This window comes from Notamacropus eugenii, chromosome 3, assembly GCF_028372415.1.
Source record: "Notamacropus eugenii isolate mMacEug1 chromosome 3, mMacEug1.pri_v2, whole genome shotgun sequence".
Lineage (NCBI taxonomy): Eukaryota > Metazoa > Chordata > Mammalia > Diprotodontia > Macropodidae > Notamacropus > Notamacropus eugenii.
The window spans coordinates 387,976,812-388,000,163 of NC_092874.1; the positions used below are offsets into that span (position 1 = coordinate 387,976,812).

Consider the following 23,352-nt stretch of genomic DNA (forward strand, 5'->3'; position numbering starts at 1 on the left):
GCCTCTTTTATTACTCATAACAAGCCCACGAGGCATGTGCTCCAGGCAGGGGTGTTGTGAGGTTCAGATGGAATGCTGGATTTATGGGCATTTATATAACACCTTCTCTGTGCTAATAAGCACTGTACAAATGTCTCATTTGATAGAAGAACTCAGGGATATAGGCGTTACTATTATCTACTTTTTACTGTTGGGAAACTGAGGCAAACAAAGGTCTAGTGACTTGCCTGAGGTCACAAAACCCAAGCACTTTGTAAACCTTAAGACTTAAAAATGCTAGTTATTCACATTCGTATTCAAACTAGTCTTAATTAAGCTCCTGGACTTCGTTCCCTGAGGCTTCTACTACTCCCCAGCTGAGCTCAAAGTTTTATGGAACCATTGCGGGGTGTGCTGGGAAATGGTTAACCATCAGGCTGGGGGTGGGGAAAATGGGTTGCTGGAGGACTACGTAGGCAAACAAACTTTTAATTCAATCTGCATTATTAATACTTTCTCTGTCTAGACTGCCCACAAAACTATAAATCTAGTCTCCATTTATCTGTGGAGAGTGCACATTTCTTAGGTGTGTGTCAGGGCTCCCACTGAAAATTTAACTATCAATTCTGGCTCTCTAAAGCAGGTCAGAACAGGCCCCAGCACACTCTTTGCTACAAGTGTTATCAGTATTTTAAAGTTCGGGAAACCAAGACTCAGATGAAGTAACTGGTCTATGAAAGCATGGCATGTAGTGGCTCAGAAGTGCCACCCAAATGCACCACTGCCCCGATTCCAGGTCCAGAGCTCTTGGTGGTTTATGATTCAAACTCTCCCATCTGATCTACCAATAATGTGAGCCTACCAAAAGAAGGGCTGAACTTAGTCTGGCATGCCCAGTTTTTCATGACGCCATGCTGGCTCTTGGTAATTACCACTTCCCTTTTTAAGTGTTCAAAAAAACACATCCCTTTCATAATAATACTTTCTAGAATTTTGCCAGGACTTGAAATAAAGCTCAACAACTTGAAAATCTAGGCATTTGGTTTTTTTTGTTTTTTTTTTTTTAAGTTAAACCTAGACAGCTGGAAACTCAATGGGCTATTGAGTGAGGAAGACCTGAGTTCAAATCCAGTATCAGACACTAGCTGTTTGACAGAGGGCAAGTCACTTAACTTCTACCCTATTTTTCTCAATTGTAAAATGGGAAGAATAACAGCATCTCCCAGGGTTGTTTTGAGGATCAAGTGATATATTCATAAAGCACAGAGCCTGGCACATAGTAGGTGTTTCATAAAAATACTTATTCCCTTCCTTTTCTGTTCTTTTTTCTATTTTCTTTTTACTATAAACTTATCTCGAACATTTCAGTAACAAAAAAAAAAAGGGTGATTGTATATGCAACTGAATTTCTATTATATAGTTTTTTTAATGTATATTAAATTTAACGCAATAGTAACAAAACAGTCCTGCTTATGCGTCCCTTTCTGTACATCCTTTTGCTCCCTGGTGCCTTTTCAGTGGTTCATAGTATAACTTTCTTTTTTTTTTCACCACTCCCATTACCCACAACTCCATACCCCCATGTGAGATGGAGGTACATTCCCATAAACCCAGCTACCAAGGAAACTCAGGCTGGATCACTTGAGCTTAGGAGTTCAGAGATGCAGTCTTTCCTTTGCACTAAGTTTGGCATGAATATGTGAATCACAGAGTTTCCAAATGGGAAGGGGAAACTAGCCCAGGTAGAAAAGAGCAGAGGCAAACTTCTCTGCCTATCAGTAGTGGGATAAGGCTCCTGAGTAGCCCCTACATTTATAATCTAAGCAAGAAAGGGGGAACCAGCCTTGTAAAAAAATAGACACTCCCCTTATAGCCAACCATTAAATATAATAAACCAAAGCAAAGAAACATATTGGCTATATTTATAAAAATAAGATTTTCTGGTTCATCACCTCTCTTCTAAGAGGTGAGAAACATACTTCTTCATCCATGTTCTAAAACCACTGGTTCATATCTCTGAAGTTGTTCAAATTAAAGCAATAGGTATCATTTATATGACACTACAAGGCTTGCAAAATACTTTATATATATCATCGCCTTTGATCCTTCCAAGTTTATGACAGGTGCTTTTATTTATCCCCTTTTTATAGCTGTGTAAACTGAGTCTGGGGCAGCTGGGTGTCATGATGGGATAGAATGCCAGTTCTGGAGTCAGAAAGACTCATCCTCCTGAGTTCAAATGTGGCCTCAAAAGTAGCCTTACTGGTTGTGTGACCCTTGGAAGTCACTTAACCCTGTTTGCCTCGGTTTCTTCATCTGTAAAATGAACTGGAGAAGGAAATGATAAACCACTCTAGTACCTTTGCCAAGAAAACCCCAAATGGGGTCATGGAGGAAAAGCATAACTGAACAGCAAACAACAAAAAACTGAGGCTGAGAAAGTTGTCACTTTTTGTGATACTTTCCCAGTATCACACAGTTAAATAGTGACTGAGACAGGATTTGAATTCAGGTCATCTTGACTCCAAGTCTAGCAGCACTCTAACTACCATGTGAGTGAGTTACCTTCCACCATCATGCCAACTGCTCTCCTGGTTCTGCTTAGCAATCTTCTGTTTTTTTAATACCTTGGGATTGTAATTCACACAGGGTTAATAGCTAGAACTCATTGAGGACAGCTAGATGCTTTCTTACTAATTTCTTGTTTCTCGTTTATGTAACAGTACAAATGGTCTACGATCTGGGTCCAGGATTGAACAGGAGATAGAGAATGGGCTAGATTGCCTGTGGGAAACTTTCCAGGTCTTTTAATGATACCAAACTTCAGAAGTCCGTCTTTTTAGCACCAATATCTTTCCAAGGATGTTGTATGTAGATGACCTGCATACTCTCTTGATATCCATTCAATGTCAAGATGCATAGAGTAGCTAGAATATTGGGTAGGCCTCTTGTGGCAGATTTATAGGAGAATACAGACAAGAGTCACAGACCAAGAGGGGTAAGCATGAAAAAGCATGCAATCTTCATCTTTGGAGGAAATACCTACATTGAGAAAATCGCAGATCCATCAAAGTGTCAAAGAAATTTAAAATTCCTATTTGCCATTTTTGTTTCCTTTCTAAAGATCATCATCCCATCTCCCCTGAGCTAGGCAGGTGGGGCGGGGGCCAGTGGTTAGAGTGCTGGGTCTGGAGTCAGGAAGACTTGAGTTCTAATCTGGCCTCAGATACTTCTTAACTATGTGACCATGGGCAAGTCATTTAACCTCTGCTCAGTTTCCTCAGCTGTAATAAGGAGATAATAGTTCCTACTTTACAGGGTTGTTGTGAGGATGGAGTGAGATCACATTTATAAAGTTCTTAGCATAGTGCCTGGCACATAGTAGGCACTTAATGAGTGCTTATTCCCTTCCCCCTCAGAGCATTGGTCCCATTCCTCTTTTCTCCTCCGTCGTAGCTTCCCTCTTTAGCCTCAGCTCATTTTGAGCTTTAGTGCTTTGGACACCATTTCTATATGACCACAACACACTTTGGTATCCATCATCTGTTACCCACAATTGGCAGCTGCCTTCTTTCTCTAAGCTTGGTGGTGAGTTCATTATGCATCCATATGGGTCCTTGGGACACTCTCCTTTTTCTACCGCTTCTTTGCCTTTCAGCTCCCTGTTAACCGTTTTTGTTCTGTCCTCCTCAATTCAAGGACCATTTAGCTTGGTAAATAAAATATCCTGTTATTATTCTGTCTGCCTTAAGTATCAAACCCACCTTCCTTCATGGATGTTCCTTTTGACCCCAGCATAGCTTTCTTTAAAAGCTCTTTTTGTTGTCTCCGGCTCCCTTCACCAGTCTCAGCTTGGTCTAATCTTTAGGACTTCTGACATTATTTCAAGAGATCCATGCCACTCTTTAGGATTAATCCTCCATTATCCATCCTTTGGCTCCCATCTTCTACACATGCAGGTCCTCTTAAAATCTAAGTCTGTCAGTGAGTTTCTTGTGTCTCCACAATGGTTACTTTAGAAAGATCCTCTTTTATTTCCAACCGAAATCATTTGTGTTTATATTGTTAGATTTCACTCTTCAGAATTTTGAATCCCTCCTGGGCTAACTTCTCACACTTTCTCTGGACTCTTTGAAATTTGTTTTCTGAAAATGTAGGCTATGTATTGGAAAATGAATGTCTGGGTTTCCTCTCCGCTATCATGGAGTCTAAGATGGAATGGTCACTTATTCCCTTTACTTTGACAACTCCCACCCCATGATACTTGCATACAAGCAATTTTGAAGGCATGCAACAAAATACTCCAAGTCAAACAGTCAACACTGGATGTTGATACAGAGACCCTGAGGCCAAAACCTGACTCTGTCACTTACTATTTAGGCAAACTTGGGCAAGTAGTTTAATACCTCTGGGCTTCCATACCTTTTTGGTGGTTGGGGGGGTGGGGATTAAATGAGGGGGTTTGAACTTGGGGGTTCAAGGCTTGGAGGCTTGAATATGCTTTCTGAGGTTCCTTCCACATCTATGACCTTATCTGATGCTTGGAATTGCCATTCCATGATAAACCAAGCTTACTGTATTAAGCACCTACTGTGTGCTAGGTACTAAAACTAAGAAGCAGAGATACAAAGATACCTAATGAAAAAAGCCTTACTCCAAAAAGCCTGCATTATAATGGTGGGGAAATAAAAGTTCATACATAAATAAATATATACAGATTATAGTAAATACAAAGTAGTTTGAGAGGCAGAGTACTAGTCATTAAAAAGATCAAGAAAAGATTCATAAGAAAGTAATATCTGAGCTGTGTCTTAAAAGAAGAGAGAGAATCTATGAGGAGGGAGTGCATTCCAGGTATGGGGGATGGCTGATGCCAGGACACAGAGGAGTGTCATTGCAAGGACCAGAGAGGAGGCCAGTTTAGCTGGATCATAGAGTGAAGGGGAAAGGAGTAATTTCCAGTGAGGCTGGAAAGACAGGCTGGGTCAGGTTATGTAGGGCTTTAAAAACTATAGAGAAAAGTTAGCCACTGGAGGTGACTGAATAGGGGAGCGTCATGTTCAGATCTGAGCTCTAGGAAAATCATTTTGGTAGCAGTGTGTAGGATGAATGGAAGAAGACGTAAGGAGACCAGTTATGATACCACTGCAATATCTAGGCAAGAGGTGATGAAGCCCTGAACCAAGGTGGTGGCTGTGAGAGCAGAGAAAAGAGATCAGATGAGAGAAATGTTGTGGAGGTAGCGAATGGGTACATGGGGTCAGGGAAAGTGAAGAGATGACTATAATGCCAACGTTACATCCTGGAAGATGGGGAAAATGGCTGAAGATGGGGAAAATGGGAAGATGGGGAAAATGGTGGAAGATGGGGAAAATGGTAGAAGATGAGAAAAGAGGGAAGAGGGAGAGAAAAGAACACAAGAGAAAGGGAGGAGAGGATAGAGGGATTTACAAGGAGGAACAGAAAAGGAGCAGGGAGACAATCAAAAACTGAACTTTGGTGAACACCTGCAGTTAGGAGGCCAGAAAAGAAGAAAGGATTGGAGAAGATTAAAAAAGAGTGAAATTAATTTTAATTCATTCCTTTTTTTAAAAAAAGCACTTTATATAGCACTTTAAGAGGAGTAAGAAATGTCATGAAATCAAGGAAGTTATCCTAAGTGAATACAACCCCAGAAAGGCTTCAGCTCACTGACTGGAGATGCTGGCATGAAGTGGCTGGAGTTAAGAGGAGGAGGGGGCCTACAATAGAACAGAGTTCTTGGGCATCAGTAATGACAAATGACGCAAAAAAAGGAAAAGCCTGAGGTCCTGGGCTTCTCCTCCCAACCCTCAAACTCATCTCTTCTCTTCAGAGGAAGGAGGGAGGGAAAAAGTACCATTGAAACCGAATAGGGTGGAAGTGATGGACTCAGTATGCAGAATGCAACAGACATTTGTGGACATGGTCCCCTGTGGGAATTCCTTCTGCTTTATTAGGCATATTTGTCACACAGTTTTGTCTTGTTCTTTTTTTTCTTTCTCAATGGGGAGGAAATGGAGAGAGAGAAAAAATAAATACTTGTTAATTGAAAAAAAATAAATTAAAAAATGACCAAAGGGGGTTCATTTAAAGCCATTTCACCCAGGCCATCCTACTGCTCTCCATAGCTCTTCAGGACTAATAATTCCTTGACTTCACTTGGTAACATGACCCAGTGCCTGACATCTTATTGTTGGGAAGTTCTAATTAACATCTAATCAGAGTACTTCCTGCTATACTGTCTGTGAATAGGAACTGAACCATCACAATTCACTGGGTGGGATAAAAAGTGAGTAATAGTCATGGACTTCACCCTTTAAATACTGCCAACCAGTTAGAGAAGTAATAACAGCTGTATTATTAATAACAGCAATAAAATGCCTTTTATGTAGATGACACAATCTACTTAGCCACCATCAGTACAACACATACTCAGAGTAGTATTTCCAGTAGTGGGGATGGATTTGAACTGAGTCATCTATACTTGTTGGGTTTCCCTTGTGGGACCAACATCAAAGCCTTTGTGAGAAAGCTGTCTGGGATCTGGGGTACAAACTGAGGCTACAGAATAAAACAAAGTTAATTGGCCTGTGTGGGAATCAGACATTCACCCTAGCTTAATTGACAGTATATTCTAATCTACCAGGCCACTGGGCCAATATACTTGAGATCACAAGGAGACACGTGGAAAGATGTCCTAGAGGCAACTAAAATATATGAGGAACTGGAAGGTGAGTGAAATATCTCAGTCAGAGAAGTAAATGAAAGGGTCATCAGCAGAGAGAAAGCTAATTGGAGCTTTGGATGAGTTTTTGAGGAAGAATGTATAGAGAAAGGTAGAGGACTGAGAGTTGAGAATTGTTCACAAGGGATGCGATAGAAGAAGCAAAAAAAGGAAGTCGGTGAAATAGGAAGAGAACCAGGACAAGCTTATTATCTTGGGCTCTAAGGAAGGGAAGAACTTCAAGAAAGAGGAGGAAGTCATAGGCTTAGTTACCCTGATTCCACTCTCTGCCCTCTCCTGCCTGTCCTCCATGGAGCCACCAAAATAATCATCCTATGACAGGTCTTTCCTCTACTACTCCAAAAACCTTTCATGGATCCCTAGGATAAATTACACACTTCTCAGCCTGGCTTTTAAAGTTAAAATGAAAATCCTCAACAACATTAAGGTCTTCAATAACCAGCCTCTTTTCCAGGAAAGGGCAATGACATGAAAACCCAGAGAGGAGAGAATACTCAGGAGGGGCAGGTGATGCTGCCAAGAAGGGTGAGGGTTGAGAAACAACGATTATATTTAGCAAGTAAAGCATAGTGGGAGGTATGGAGACTGGTCAGTAGGCAAGGGTGTCTTGCTTGTCCTGGAGAAGGCAAGGAGATGGAGGGGACAGTGGAAGAGATGGAGGAGTTATTGTTTTGAGAGAGCAGCCCAATGCTGGAGGTGTTCCTGGGGTGGGGCCACACTAAATCAGCATTGAGATAGTGACTCTCAGTAAGTAGCGCTGGAGATGACCTAGGAACCTGGCAAGTGCCCCAGCCGTTGGGAGTCTTGGCATTGTGGGAATGCCTCTGACCTGCTTTGTAGAGACAATCTTACCTCAATCCCTGGTGCCGAATATTTCTGGGGTCTCACCTCCAATGCAACTGACCTATTCTGGGTTCTTGGGATTGGCAACACATCTAGTATTAGCCCAAGCTGGGAAATGCTCTGTCTCTTCAGTTTAGGTGGTTCAATTCTGTTTGAGTACCCATAGACCTCTACAGTTATCTAACACTGATTGTTCTGCAGACTGAAATCTGCCCTGGGACTATCATTCTGAAACTCAGAACTTTTCCCTCCTGCACTGGGACATTTTTTTTTCCATTTCAGCAGAGAATGTTTCAGAATTTCCCACAGTAGTTACACCCTAATGGGGCTTGGGGGCAGGAGTGGTAAAAGCCAGAAAAAATAGGAAACCTCCAATATTTGCCTGGCTAGTTCTGTGGATTAAGAAAAACAGTGAATTTTCTCAATATCCAATTTCACCACTGGATCATAAATTCCTGACCAAGAGAGTGGAGGCATAAATCAAACTGCATCATTTTATCCCTACTTCCCCTCTACCACCACCACCACCATGCCCTCTCTCCACCACAATATGTGAACTCAACCACGTTAAAGTAACAACTCCCAAATGGGAGCTCTCATTTTACATAGCACAAAAACACTTTTCTCTTAAGAATCTCGGGATGTAGGCAATGTAAATTCACATTTTACCAATGAGGAAACTGACAGAAATGAACATGATTCACTGAGTCACACGTCACCTAGTGAATAAACAACAGGACAGAGCTGGGATTTAGACTCAGGCCTTCTGACAAGATTCAGCATACTTTCCAATGTCTGAGGTGGAACCTACCTTACAGAAGGTTAGCAAGCTACTAAATTCACTTGGGGAGAGGTTAATGTAGCAGTATGGGCTGCTGGTGTATATCAGGGGTCTGGGACTTCGACCATTGATTTCCCCATTAAGGATGTGTTTTAGGATCACAAATTTCAAGCTGGAAGGGACCATAGAGGTCATCTAGTCTAACCTTCTGATTTTACACATGGGGAAATTGAGACTCAGAAATTATGTAACTTGTTCAAGCTGACATGGCTAATAAATTGATAGAGGCAAGATTTGAACCCAAACCGTCTGCCTTCAAATCCACCATTCTTTCCACTGTACCATAAGAGGCATTGTAGCAGTTGGAAGATTTGAATCCAGGCCCACTGTCTCCAGATCTACCACTTTTTACACTATACCAAGAGAGCTTTCTATGTATTTGTTTGCACGTGTGTCCCGTTATAGATTGTGAACTTCTTGAGGATAGTGACTGTTTTTGTCTCTTTGTGTATTCCCAGCACTTAGTACAGTTCCTGGCACATAATAGGTGTTTAATAAATGTATATTAAATTGAACTGAATTGACTTTGGTCTGGAACCTGGTGGAGAGGGAGGAGGGTTGGATTGGTTGCAAAAGAAAGCAAACAGAGCTACGGCAGACTCAAGATCCTGAGAGTCCCTCGCTTGGCCTCTTAGGATTTTGTCTGTGGCTGGTTTGGAGGCCTGAATAACATCCACTGGGGATGACTTTGGGCACACTGCCCCATTAGTAAACATTGCGTCCTTGTTTCATGTCCTAGCATGTTGGCGAACTGGGCTATGCTTTGTTAAGGGGTGGGGTCCCTCCAATGGGCCAAAGGGAACAGACCTGTCTCCTTTGAATAATATTTAGTCTTATCTCTAAAAGATGTATCAACACATCTCTGGACTATTTTCCTTCATCAACAACCTAGACAGACCAGTTTAACTTAAGAAGGCCTCAGTGCTGAGAAGATGGTGAGTCCTAGGGAGGACTTTTCTGTTCATTTGCTTCATCAGAGAGTGGCCCTCAACCAGAAGCCAAAAGACCTGTTGTTCAGGCCTAGCCCCACAGGGCTGCTGTGCCTGGGTTTCCCCACTTGGAAAATGAAATACATGTAGTTAGGCCCCTCCCAAGGGTGTTGGGGGATGAGCTCACATCTGCAGTGCTTTAGCTTCAAGGCACTAGAGAGATGTGAAGTATATCGTGAATGTGATGAATTAGATCAGTAAAAATAAAAAGCAATTGCCCCAGCAAACCTTCTCCAATCCCCACCTGTCCCCATTTTTCAAATCCTGGACTATCCCAGAGGAACCTTGGGAGAAAGTTTAGTGCCAACAAACAGATAGATGCGGGATTCTTGGTTCCAAGGCTATGCCTAGGTCTCTCTCAAGGTAAGCTAGTAGGGCTGTGTTATGAACGTGTCTTTGTCACCTCCAGCTACTTAGAACCCTGCTCCAGGGTTGGGGGCATTTAAGGTAGACAGTGTGACAAAACATTGGCAATCAGGGGACTCAAGTTTGAATAACAGTTTTGCTGCTTACTACTTAGAAGAGAAGCAGTGTCATACAGTGAAAAAAAAATGGTCTGGATTTCGAATCCTTCCAAGGACACGATACTTAACCTATATTTCCTCATCTTGCTCCCCAGAATTGTGGTGAAAATCAAAAGAGGTAACATTACATGTCCCCACGTAAATATCCACTTGGACAAGTCACTTAGTTCTCTCATCTGTAAAATGAGAAGGTTGGGTCACTTGTCTCTGAGGTCCTTTCTAGCTCTAGATCTCTAAGGTTCCTTCTCTTTCTAGAGCCTATGCTTTCCATTTAGGATCATAGGACCATTGATTTATAGCAGGAAGGGACCTTGGAGGCCAATCTTTTCATTTTACAGGTGAGAAAAGTGAGGCTCAGAGACATTTGTCCAAGATCACATAGGTAGTCAGCATCAAAGCTGAGATTTGAACACAGCTTCCGTGGTTCAAGAGTCCTTAAAGTCCCTCAACAACTTCCTTCTCCCTCCTCCTCCTCCTCCTCCTCCTCCTCCTCCTCCTCCTCCTCCTCCTCCTCCTCCTCCTTCTTCTCTCTCTCTCTCTCTCTCTCTCTCTCTCTCTCTCTCTCTCTCTCCTCTCTCTCTCTCTCTCTCTCTCTCTCCCTCTCTCTCTCTCTCTCTCCCCTCCCTCTCTCTCCCTCCCTCCCTCCCTCCCTCCCTCTCTCTCTCTCCCTCCCTCCCTCCCTCTCTCTCCCTCCCTCCCTCTCTCTCTCTCCCTCCCTCCCTCCCTCTCTCTCTCTCTCCCTCCCTCTCTCTCTCTCTCTCTCCCCTGTTTCTCCTGTCTGTCTCTTTTCCTTCTCCTCTGTCTTTAAGTCTGTCTCCCTTCTCTCTCTGCTTTCTCTGTCTTTCTTTCCCTCTCTTTCTCTTTCTCCTCTTTCTCTGTGTATCTTTCTCTCTATCCTATCTCTTTTCTCTGAAGTCCCCCCTTTTTCCTTTTAATTTGTACACAACTCTGTCCACGCCTTACCAATTCTGGGTCTAGGAGCCCATAAGCTGCCTCTCCACACCCACACCCAGACACAGGTGAAGTCAGCCCCCAGAGGCTCTCATGGAGGACAGGGGGAGGGCTGGGGGGGTCAGGGGAATCCTTCGGACCCCAGCCCGGGGAGCCTCTGCCATCTGCAGGCAGTCAGGGAGATCTTCGGGCTGAACAAACAGGGAAGTGGATACTGTATCTAGAGAAAGGACGGACCGAGGTAACACAGCGCTAAGGAGGTTTCCTTGGCTCTCGGCCCCGGCCCGGCTCGGGCTGGGAGGCGCATCCTGACGCTGTCTGGGGCTCAGAGGTGGGGCTCCTGGTACGGGGTGGTGAGACAGCAGGTGACTTCCTGGTAACTCTACCCTCCCGGCCGATCTCGTCTCCCTTCCCTCCCCACTCTAGGTGCGGGCGCCTGGGGAGGGCAAAGCTTTGAAGTCTCCCCTGGGGCCGGTCTGCGCTTCCTGAGCCAGCCCCGGAGCTGTCTCCGCTGCCACGCGAATGCCTGCGCTCACCGGGCCCTGGGACCCCGACATGCCAGTGTTCCCCAGCCCAGTCACCGCGGGGCCGAGGTGACGCTCTGGGGCTTTCTGCTGGGCAAGGTAAGGGTCGAGTGCAAGCATCCCCTACAGTTGGGAGGGCCAAAGGAATGGGGGAGCGGTGTAACTGAATTGACTTTCTAGACAGACTCTAAATGCAGTGACTGGGCCACTTGTTTTTGTTCCTGGTCATAACTACAATTCCCAGTGGACTGAGTGCTCTTAGGAGATCTCTTTCCAGCACCAGCCCCTCCTCATCCACGTCCCCCCACTTCACCCCGGGACCTGCAGATTTGCTGAACTGTCCGGCAGCAAGCGCTCAGTGCTAGCAGGGTGGCCCGGCATGGGGTCAGAGAAAGTGGACTTGTTGGGAGGAGGGGAGGGCACAGTCCCAGGGAACCTGAGAGTGGCCGGTGTGAGAGTCCTACTGCGGTCGTGTGGGGAGCTCAGGCCGCCTCCTGCTCATCGCCGCTCTGGCTGGGCACTCTCCGGGCAGGTGCTCCCCTAATCTGCCATCCACCTGCAGGCTGAGGCACTGAATACACAGGGAGCTGTGTCCAGGATATTGGGCTGGAGCGGAAGGAGGGCCTGGTTGGAGCCATCTGGGGAGGGTGACTAGGCTTTCTCGGGTTCCTGGAGGCTCAGCAGTTTACTTGAACAAACATTTTAAGTGCCCACTGCTTGGTAACCCTTAATCTCTTACTAGTGGGTTGCCTTATCTCCCTTGGGGTATGGCTAATATAATACATGCACTCCTATCTCACAGTTATTATGAAAATCAAATGTAACAATACATAGTTAAGTCTGTATACAGTATACATGTATACGTATACATGAATGCATATATATATACATATGTGTATAGATGAGGAGAGAGGGAGACAGACATAGAAAGTTTAAGAAATAGGAAATGGACTTGTGATTTCATTAGGAAAGAAAACACCCATTGAGGAAGTTCCTTCTACCAAAATTGGCACTGTACCTGTAACTTACAGTTTTAAAGGATTGCCTGGGGCACCAAGAAGTTAATTGACTTGCCCGGGGCCATACAGCCAGAGGGTGTTAGAAGTGGGACTCAGGAGTCCAAGGCCATCTCTTTGTCCACTATTTGTAGATTTTAAAAGTACTTATAAAAACGTCAGTTATTATATTATGGGCAAAGATCTGAAACTGACAACTAAATCTGAAATAACTTTATTCAGTCTGACAAGCGTTTGTTAAGCACGCTTTGCGTACAGAGCACCAGAGGTACAGGTGAGATACAAACACTCCACTTAGACCTGAAGTAGGCCCTCTCCAGCTCTGGAGGGATGATCTGACTATTGTATTCGTTGTCTCCCCTTCCCGTCTCCTCTCCTTCAGTACAGGTGAATTCAGCCTGCCCTCAGTCCTCGTCTTCTGGGAGCTTCTAATCTTATAGAGAGATGTGATAGGGGGAGGTCTGGAGAAAAAAGAATGCCAGCTTGGAAGTCAGAGGAGGAGGGTTCACCCTCTTTCTAATGCTTTTCTACATTTGCTGATTCACTTAATCCCCCTGGGCCTCAGGTTCCTCACACATAAAGTGTAGACATTGGACTCTGAGGTCTCCTCTTGCTCTAGGATCAGATCTGATGCACATTTATTTATTTTTATACTGTTGTCATTTATGTGTGATTCTAGAGAGCCAGCTGATCCAAAGCCCTCATTTTACAGATGTCAGAAAACTGAGCCTAAGAGACTTGCATAAAATCACACAAGTGGTAAGCACCACAGGCGAGATTTGAACACAGGTCCTTTACCTCCAGGGCTCACGTGCCTTCAGTTTCTCTGCACTGACCCTCTGTGCTGGCAGAGTGCCCTTAGGAGGGTAGCTCCTATTTGGGGATGGGGGTATAGAGCTAGGACTAAAGGGAGGTTTCCTGTAGTTCTGAGAGTGGGACAACCAACCTACTAAGCATTTGTTTAAACTGGACCTACAAATATCACCAGCATTAAGAACGATAATAATACTAACAGCTAGAATGTACGTAGTGCTTTAACATTTGCAAAGCAATTATTATCTCATTTAATCCTCACTGTGTTCCTGTAAGGGGGGGTGGTGCGCTATTGTTAATACCATTTGAATGGGGCCAAGAGGCTGTGCAACTTAGCCCCACAGCTAGTTAAATGTTTGAGGTAGGATTTGAACTCAGGTCTTCCTGACTCCAGATCAAGCACTCTAGCCACCCTTCCTCTACCCATATAGATTGGCACATTCTCTGCAACTTTATAGTTGCTCAAGATGGAAAACTGGGGGCAACAAGAGGTTAAGTGACTTGCCCAGAGTTATAAGGTTTGTGTTAGAGAGGGATCTGGAACCTAGGTCTTCTTGGCTCAGAGATTAAGCTTTCTGTTTATGACATCAAACCCCTTCCTTAGGACAAGCTTTTCAGATTTTTCCAGGATCTGAATGTCTGGACGCAAGTTGACATCTGGGGATTTGGGCCAGGGTTTTGTACTACCGACAGAATAGGTACAAGCTTCAGGAGCCCTACTTTTAGTAGTCAGTGGACACTGGGGAGTTTGGGCCCCATCGCTGCTTAGGAACATGCAAATGCTAGTTCTGGCAGCCTCCGGTTCATCCTGCTTTGGAAATGAGGTGGGAGAGTTGATGTTTAGAAGACTTTTGCATTCGGCAGAACCCAAGTACAAGATCCGAACTGAAATTATGAGGAGGGATAGGGCTGCAGAGGGCCCTAGCAGGCTACTCATCAGTGAATTTGCTCTGAATTGGCTTAGGTTCCCCCCACTCTCTTTTCTTTCGCTTCATTCTTCATTAATCTCCCTTGGCCTTCACTTTTTCTTGATGTCCTGACAGGGGCCCAAGTCCACTCCTCCTTCTGCTCTCTAACCTACTCCCTAACTCCTCCCCTTCTTCCTGCTGCTGTTACCCTTCCTTACCTTTGTCCTCTTTCCTTCCTCAATAGATGGACAACAGCACTGGGGTACCTATGGAAGAGAACTCTACCATCCAAAGTACCATGCTAACCTCCCAAATGGCTGAGGGGTTGCGGCATACTAGCATCCTCCCATTTGTAGACCCAGGCTTCCCCACCAGCGGGGATGGCCCTCATCTCAGCAGGGCCTGGAACAGCTCCCAGGACTCCAAACAGCTCTTCCTCACTACCCCCCTTGCCCGGGGCATCTCAGGATTGTTTGTGTGGTCAGCCCTGGTGCTGACCTGCCACCAGGTAAGGCTCTCCCCTGCCTTTCTAGATTTCCCTAAACCTGGAAAGCACTTTACATGTCCTCCATCTAAACATATCTTTCATGTAAAATCCATATCCTCCTGTGAACAACCAGCATGAAAGCTTCACAAATTTTCAATGCTCCCCACATTTGTCCCTTGAGTTCCAAACTAAACCTTGGACAGGGAAAGCGAGTCCTGAATAGTTAGCATATGATCCTAGCATCTGGTTGGGATTGTAAAATCATTGGTTTAGATCTGGAAGAGACTTTAGATATTATCAAGGGGTGGGGAACCTGTAGCTTCAAGGCCATATGTGACCCTCTGGGTCCTTAAGAGTGGCCCTTTGACTGAATCCAAACTTCACAAAACCAATTCTCTTAATAAAAGGATTTCTGTAAAACTTGGACTCCGTCAAAAGGCTGCACCTAAGGACCTAGAAGGCCACATGTAGGTTGAGATTGCAGGTTCCCCACCCCTGCAATCCCTTCATTTACAGATAAGGAAATGAAAGCCTAGAGAAATGAAATGACTTGTTCAGGGCCACACAGATCCTTAGTTATTCTGTCTCCAAATCCAGCATTTTTTCCATTATGTCACATATGGACAAGAAATGCTTTTCATTTCCTACTCTATGCAAGGCATGTGTTGTATGTTGGGGATACAAAATCACTACTCTCTAGGAACATTTATTTTTTCCAAATTTATTATTTGTTTTCAGTTTTCAACATTTACTTCCATAAGTTTTCAAATTTCTTTCCCTCCCTTACCCCTCCCTCCCCAAGATGGCATGCAATCTTATATGGGTTCTACACATACATTCTTATTAAACACATTTTCACATTAGTCATGTTGCATAGAAGAATTATAGTGAATGGGAGAAACCATGAGAAAAACAACACATAACAAAAGAGAAAACAGTCTGCTTCATTTTATGTTCTGACCTCAGTTCTTTCTCTGGATGTGGATGGCATTTTGCATCATGAGTCCTTTGGAAATGTTTTAGGTCCTTACATTGCTGAGAAGGGCTAAGTCTTTGCACACTCTGGCTGTTACTGTGTATAATGTTCTCCTGGTCTTCTTGCTTCACTCAGCATCAGTTCATATAAGTCTTTCCAGGTTTTTCTGAAGTCTGCCTGTTCATCATTTCTTATAGCACAATAGTATTCCATTACCTTCGTGTACCACAAGTAGTTCAGCCATTCCCCAATTGATGGGCATCCCTTCGATTTCCAGTTCTTGGCCTCCACAAAAAGAACTGCTATAAATATTTTTGTACAGAGTGGGCCTTTTTCCCATTTTTATGATCTCTTTGGGATACAGCCTTAGAAGTGGTATTGCTGGGTCAAAGGGCATGCTCATTATTATAGCCCTTTGGGCATAGTAGGAACATATTTTAGGAGAGGAGATGAAGTGTTTATCAATCAGTCAATCAATGAGCATTTATTAGGTGCTTACTACGTGCCAGATCCTGTGCCAAGCTCTAGGGATACAAAAAAAGACAGTCGTTGCCCCCAAGGGCCTTGCAGTCTAATAGGGGAGAAAACAAGCCAACAAATACACACAAAGCAAGCTCTGCACAGATTAAATAGGAAATGAGCATAGGGAAAACACTAGAATTAAGAAGGGCTGAAGAAGGTATTCTGTAGAAGGTGGGATTTTAGTTGGGGCATAAAGGAACCCAGGGATTTTAGTAGTGTGAGTAGAGGAAGGAGAATGTTCCAGGAATAGGGGGGTAACTAGAGAAGATGTTCATGGTACAGCTAGGAGGCCAGTGTCACTGGATCAAAGAGTAGGTATCAACAAGTGAAGTGTAAGAAGACTGGAAAGGCAGGAAAGGAAAATGTTATGATGCCAAATAGAACATATTGTATTTGCTCCTGAAGGCAATAAGAAGCCACTGGAGTTTGAGTCACGGGGTAACATGATCATTAGGACTATGTTTTTAGGGAATTTATTTTAGTGGCTGAATGGAGAACGAATTGAAATGGGGAAAGACTTGAGGTGAGCAGCTAGGCTGTTGAAGTAAACCAGGTGTAAGGTGATGAGGGCTTGCACCAGAGAGGTGACAGTGTCACAGGTGAGTTGTTGAAAAGGTGAAATCAATAGGCTTTGGCAACAGATTGAATATAAGGGGTAAGAGTGGAAGGATCCAGGATGATTCCTAGATTTTCCAGTCTGAGGGACTGGGAGAATGGTGTTGCCTCTATGGGGGGAGAGGTTTAAAGTTTAGGGAGTTCTGTTTTAGACAGACTGAGTTTTAGATGTCTACTTGACATCCAGCTTGAGCTGTCTCAAAGGCAGTTGGAGATTTGAGATTGGAGGTCTGCAGAGGTTGGGGCAGGATAGGTGGATTTGAAAATCAGCAGCATAGAGATGGTAATTACATACATGGGAGCTGACAAGTGAAGGGCCCAGGACAGAATCCTGAAGGACACTTCAGGACATTATCTCAATGAGGATCCAGCAAAGAAAACTGAAACTAGGTAGGAGGATAGGTAGGAGAAGAACCAGAAGAGAGTGGTGTCCTGAAAGTGGAGAGAGAAGAAAGTATGGAGGAGAAAGTGATGGACAGTGTCATAGGCTGCAGAGAGGACGAGAATGAAGACTGAGAAAAAGCCATTGGATCTGGCAGCTAAGAGATCAGCAGTAACTTTGGAGAGAGCTGTTTTGGTGGAGTGATGAGATCAGAAACTGGATTGTAAAGGGTTTAAGAAGAGACTAAGAGGAGAGAAAATGGACTCATGATGTAAACAGTCCTTTCCAGTAGGTTAGGAATAAAGGGCAGAGGAAATCTTGGACAATGGTGGGGATGGAAGGATCCAATGAGAGTTTTTTCAGGATGGGGGAGACAAAGGCATATGCAAAGATAAGTGACATTATTAAGTAATATATTCTATTAACAAAAATTACTCTGGGTTGGGACAAAGAGAGGTAGTGTGGTATAATGGCTAGAGCACTGATCTTGGCATCCTGGACAATCTGCATTCAAGTCTTGTCTCTGACATACCCTGGCTGTATGATGCTTAATTTCTCAGTGCGCTAGGCAACTCTGTAGGCCTATAAGCTGCAGGGAAAGTCCCAACTTGTACTGACTGAAGGAGTTTCTTCATCCATTGAAATTCCAGCTTCCAATCCTATCTCTCAAGCAGGAGGCAGTACTTAAACTCGGCCTTAAAAGAAAGGTGTGATTCAGGAAAGTAGGGAAGAAAGTGGAGACCTAGAGGGAAAGGTGGCAGAGGAGACATGTCAGTTCCATGAAGACAAGGATTGCTTTTTTCTTTGATTTTCATATTCTTAATAGCACAGGACGTGGATTGTAGTAGACACATAGTAAATGCTTCTTGCTTGGCGATGTTTTCAGGGGATAATGAATTCACCAATTGGATTCCAGAAGAAAATTCATGTAGGACAGTAGCGAGGGCTAGGTTTATTAAAAACAAGCTATGGCCTTTTTCTAGTGTAGACAGTAGATAGCCAGGGAAGGTTTGAGTCTGGAGGTATGGAAGACTAGCACTGGGTGTATCGTGGAGAGCCATGTTTTAGGAAGATGTTTCTGGCTGTGGGGTGCTGGGTAGGGAGAAATTATAATCAGGAGACTTGAAATAATCCAGGTGAGAGGTGATGAGGGCATGGACTAAGGAAGCAGGTAATAGAAGGAATGAAATAATGATAGCTGATAATCTCATATTGCTTTATGGCTAAGAGTCATGTAAGGCAGGTAGTACAAGTATTATTATTTTACAAAATGAGGCACAGACTCCAGTAATTTGCCTGGGGTCACAAAGGAGGAGGAGTTGGAGGGATGAGTTTTTCTAGTTGAAGGATAAGAGGTACAGACCCGGTGCTGCATCGGGTCTTTGGTGCAGGTGGTGGTTACTACTGTGTAAAAGAGACAGTCATCTTCTCCTGTCTCTGCTTCCCACCTGTTTGGGAGCTCTGAAACCCTGGAGCTACCAGCATGAGGGAAATGGGGCAAAGCCCAGCACTGAGCACCTGCTGCTGGAGCAGAGCCCTGCTATGGGGGTGGGGAGGAGAGGGAGGCAGGGTGTCAGAGGGACAGGAAGGCTCCAGCTGCCACTAGCATGATAGCACCAAGTGGAAAGGACTTTGCCCAAGCTCTGGGGAGGATGCCATTTGCCCCTCCTCCTTAACTGCCCTTCCCCCAGGCACAGGTGGATCAGTCAGTCAGTCCCAGGATGGAGAGTAGTAGATTCCCTCTATGGCAAGGCAAGCTTTATGAAAAGCTCCTGTGGTGATTTTAGTTCCTATCTGGCCATCGCCCTGTCCTTTAATGGAGCAAAGAAATGAGTTGTGACTATTCAGCATGCGGTAACCTAGGCTCTAAAAATAATCGTAAGCCTGTGTATTTCTACAGCTTTCAGATGCTCTGCAAAGTACTTTCCCAACATCTCTATGAACAGGGCAAGAATTATAATCCCTACGTAACAGATATGGCAGCTGAAGCCCACACTTGCTTAGTGAGCCTCTAAGTAAGTTCACAGGGGAAGTTGATGTTAGAGCTGGGACCACCACAGAGTTCTGACAACCCTTAGAGGTATAAAACACTTCAAAGCACTTTGGCTTCTATCCTCTTATAAGAGAAATCGCAGAAATATTATTGTTACCCTGAGGTAGCTAGATGGTGCAGTGGATAGAGCACCAGTCCTAGAATCAGGAAAGAACCTGAGTTCAAATTCAGCCTGAGATACTTATCAGCTGTGTGGCCTTGGGCAGGTCATTTAACCCTGATTGCCTCCAAGTTAAAAAAAAAGTTATCCCATTTTATAGATGAGAAAACTGGGGTTCTGGAGAAGTTAAATTACCTCCTAAGGCCCCACGACCATTAATACAGGAACCAGATTAAGAACCTAGGTTTTCTGCCTCCAAGTTCTCTGTGTCCTTATTTCTTGGTAATATGCTTGGAAGCAAACTCTGTTTCCTTAGTGGTTTTGTATCGCTGGGACTTAGCACAGTGCCTGGCACATAATAGGTCCTTTATAAGTTACTCATTGGTTAATTGATTGATTTAGCACCTGCTCCTTTTTCTCAAGCATCTATCACAATTTCATCCATATAGTGGGAAACTAGATGGTGAAGTAGAGAAAACACTAAGCCTGGAGTCAGGAAGACCTGAGTTCAAAATCCAGTCTCAGATATTAGTGTGATCCTGGGCAAGTCACCTAACCTCTGTTTACCTCAGGTTCCTTATCTATAAAATGGGGATATTATAGCACTTACCCTCTAAGGTTGTTGTGAGGATAATATGAGAAAATGATTGGGAAGCAGTTAGCATAGTGCCAGGCACATAGTAAATGCTATAATAATGTTATTATTATTATTGATAATAATAATCAATATTTATTGATTGACTAATTTTGATTTTCTATTCCTCTTTTCTTTTCTTACCTGTTAGCACATTATACACCCTGTGGTGGTTAGGCTGAAGTCTCATTGCTCAATCTAGTAAAAGACTTAGGGAAAGATGGAAAATTTTGGGCATTTTTCTGATTATATGTCAGTCACAGAATTTCAGAGTTGGAAGAGACCTTGTTGTCCATCTAATCTGTTTCATACCACCCCCCACTCTCCTAAGAATCCCTACTAAATCACACTCATAAGTGGTCATCTATTCTGTACTTGAAGACTTCTAGGAAGGGAGAACTCACTTAATCTCCCAACCTGCCCCTTTCCTCTTTTGGATGACTTAATGGTTAGGAATTTTTTCCTTATAAGTCAAATTTTTCCTCCTTGAAACTTCTACCCTTTAGTTTTGACTCTGCCCTCTTGGACCAAACAAAACAAGTCTAATCTCTCTTGCACATGACAGTTCTTTAAGAGCATCTGTAATATCTTTCTGAGTCTTCTCCATATTATTCAGTCATATTTGACTCTTTGTGACCCCATTTGGGGTTTTCATGCCAGAGATACTAGAGTGGTTTGCCATTTTCTTCTCCAGTTCATGTTACAGATGAAGAAACCGAGGCAAATAGTATTAAATGACTTGCTCAGGTTCACATGGTTAGTAAGCGTCTGAGTCCAGATTTAAACTCAAGAAGACGAGTCTTCCTGAGTCCAGGCCCAGTGCTCTGTGCCCTCTGGCACCACCTAGCTGCCCTCTTCTCCACGTCAAATAGCCCCAGATCTATCAACCACTCTTCTCATGGTTCAGATGTTAGGCGATTCGCTATTCAGATTGCCTTTCTCTAGACATTCTTCCACTTGTCAATGTCTTTCCCAGAAGGCAGTGCCCTCACCTGAACACAGTATAGTGAAGTCATATCATACTTTCATTTAATTTATTCAGCATCTACCCCCTAGGGTTGTTGTGAGGATAAAATGAGAAAATGATTATAAAGCACTTAGCACAGTGCTTTATACATACAGCTATATGTGCTATATGAATACTATCATTATTATTAACTATTATTAATAATTGATATTTGTCGATTGATCAATTTTTATTTTCTATTCCTCTTCCTTTTTGTTACCTGTTAACATATTATACACCCCTTGGTGGTTAGGCTGGAGTCTTTTCATTGGTCCAAACTAGTAAAAGCCTTAGGGGAAGACGGATAATTACACTCACTGAAATGATGCTCCTCGGCCAGTGGCCTCTTAGTGCTGGGGTGACTCCCTCCCCATCTCACTACAGTTCCCCAGTGAGCTTGACTGAGTGAATGGGGCACACAAGTCCCAACCCCAGAATCTAATCCTTGGGTGAAAGGTCTTGGGGCTCTCTGTGTTTCTGATCCTTTATCTTTTCTCCTTCTTAATCTTCTCCCCTACCCCGATCTCTGGGCACACTCATACCCCCCCACCACACTGATGCAGAAACGCTCTGCCATTTGGTATCAACAAGGACACAGAGGTCTTTGTGATAGGGAGAAATGGTTCCACCGCAACACTGGAGAACGAGGTCCTCCTTGTATGGAGAAAGCCAATCTCCTTTCCATCAATCAGAGACATGAAGGTCAAGGGACTTTTATGAAAGAATGTCAATGTCCTGTCCCCCATTTTCACCCTTTACTCACCTTTTCCTTTCTCTTGGTGAGGTTCTTGGCTTGTGAGGGATAAAATTCTCCCCATAAGTTAAGTTCCAATTGAATGAGAAAGTAAATGCATGCATGTTAAGCTAATTAAAAGTGGCAAAGGCATAAAACTTACCACTGGAAGACACGAACCATAAACCTGTGCTCATCAGTTTATGTTTTAAGAAAAGGCTCTCAGATCACACCTATCAGATTGACTAACATGACAAAACTGGAAGATGATAAATGTTAGAGAAGATGTGGGAGAGTTGGAACACTAATTCATTGTTGGTGGAGACGTGAGCTGATCCAACTATTCTGGAGAGCAATTTGGAACTATGCCCAAAAGGCTACAAAAATGGACATATCCTTTGACCCATCAATATAGCTTCTGGGACTCTATCCCAAAGAGATCACAGAAATGGGAAAGGGTCCCACATGTACAAAAATATTTATAGCAGCTCTCTTTGTGGTGGCCAAAAACTGGAAATCAAGGAGATGCCCATCAATTGGGGAATGACAAATGAATGTAATAGAATACTGTTGTGCTATGGGAAATGAGAACAGGAAAACTTCAGAGAGGCTTGGGAGGACTTATATGAACTGATGCTGAGTGAAAGGAGAAGAACCAGGAGAACTTTGTACATAGCAACAACCACAGTGTGCAAAGAATTTTTCTGGTAAACTTAGTACTTCATTGAAATGCATGCACTTAAAAAATTTCCAATGGACTCTTAAGGCAAAACGCCTCCACATCCAGAGAAAGAACTATGGAATTGGATTGCAGATAGAAAGAGACCATTTTCTTTTGTATTATGTTTTGTTTTGTTTTGTTTTATTTTATGGTTTCTCCCATTCATTTTAATTCTTCTCTGCAACATGTATTTAATAGGAAAGTACATGTCGAACCTATATGAGATTGTACTTGTCTCAGGGAGGGAGCGGGGCATGACAGGAAGGAAAGGGAAAAAAATCTAAGATATATGGAAGTGATTGTAGAATACTGAAAACAAATGAAATAATTTAATTAAAAAAAAGAGTCAACCCAATATGGTGAATCTTTAATAAATGTTGTTTTACTTTGGCTGAAAAAAGAAAAGGCTTAAATCTCCTACTGAGATGAACAATATTCCTATGAGAAAGAACTGAAAACAACTCAATTTAAGAGATTTTTCAGACCATTTTGACTGTGTACAGCTTTCATCTCACTTTAGTCTTTGGAACCTGAACATGTTATAAGATACAACCCCATTATGCTCCAGAATATAATCTTACCAGCACAGAGTATACTGGGACTCTCATCTCCTTTTTCTATTGGGCTATTAATGTGACCCAAAATTTCATTAGCTTTTTTTTTTTGGATGGCCATGTCATGATGTTGCCTCATATCAAGTGTCCCCTCTATTAGAAGCTTCAGATAGCTTGTAGACAAATTGCCGCTCCCCCCCATCACCCCCATTTTGTACTTGTGAAATCTATTTCTTGAGTCTGAGTATATGACTTTATATTTCTATTCATCCCTATTCCATCTTATCAGATGTAACTCAGAATTCTAGCTTGTCAAGATCTTTTTGAATTGTGACTGTCTCTTTCGGTGTATCGACCATCCTTCTTAGCTTTGTGTCCTATGCACAGTTCCTAAGGATGCTGTCTATGCTCTTAT

The 23,352-nt window shown here is 43.4% G+C and overlaps 1 protein-coding gene across 4 annotated transcripts in view; it reads left to right on the plus strand.

Annotated features, from left to right (window-relative positions):
• The window catches only part of TMEM184A (transmembrane protein 184A), a 61,413-nt gene that overhangs the window by 14,528 nt on the left and 23,533 nt on the right, over window positions 1-23,352 (plus strand). For 2 of the 4 annotated variants that reach the window (XM_072597733.1, XM_072597732.1), the window contains exons 1-2: window positions 11,001-11,516; window positions 14,399-14,662. In XM_072597733.1, the coding sequence (XP_072453834.1) occupies window positions 14,399-14,662 (264 nt within the window). In that variant the 5' untranslated portion in view covers window positions 11,001-11,516. Of the gene's footprint in view, window positions 1-10,694; window positions 10,962-11,000; window positions 11,517-14,398; window positions 14,663-23,352 lie in introns of those variants that run through there. The other 2 variants (XM_072597731.1, XM_072597730.1) reach the window with 2 other exon arrangements.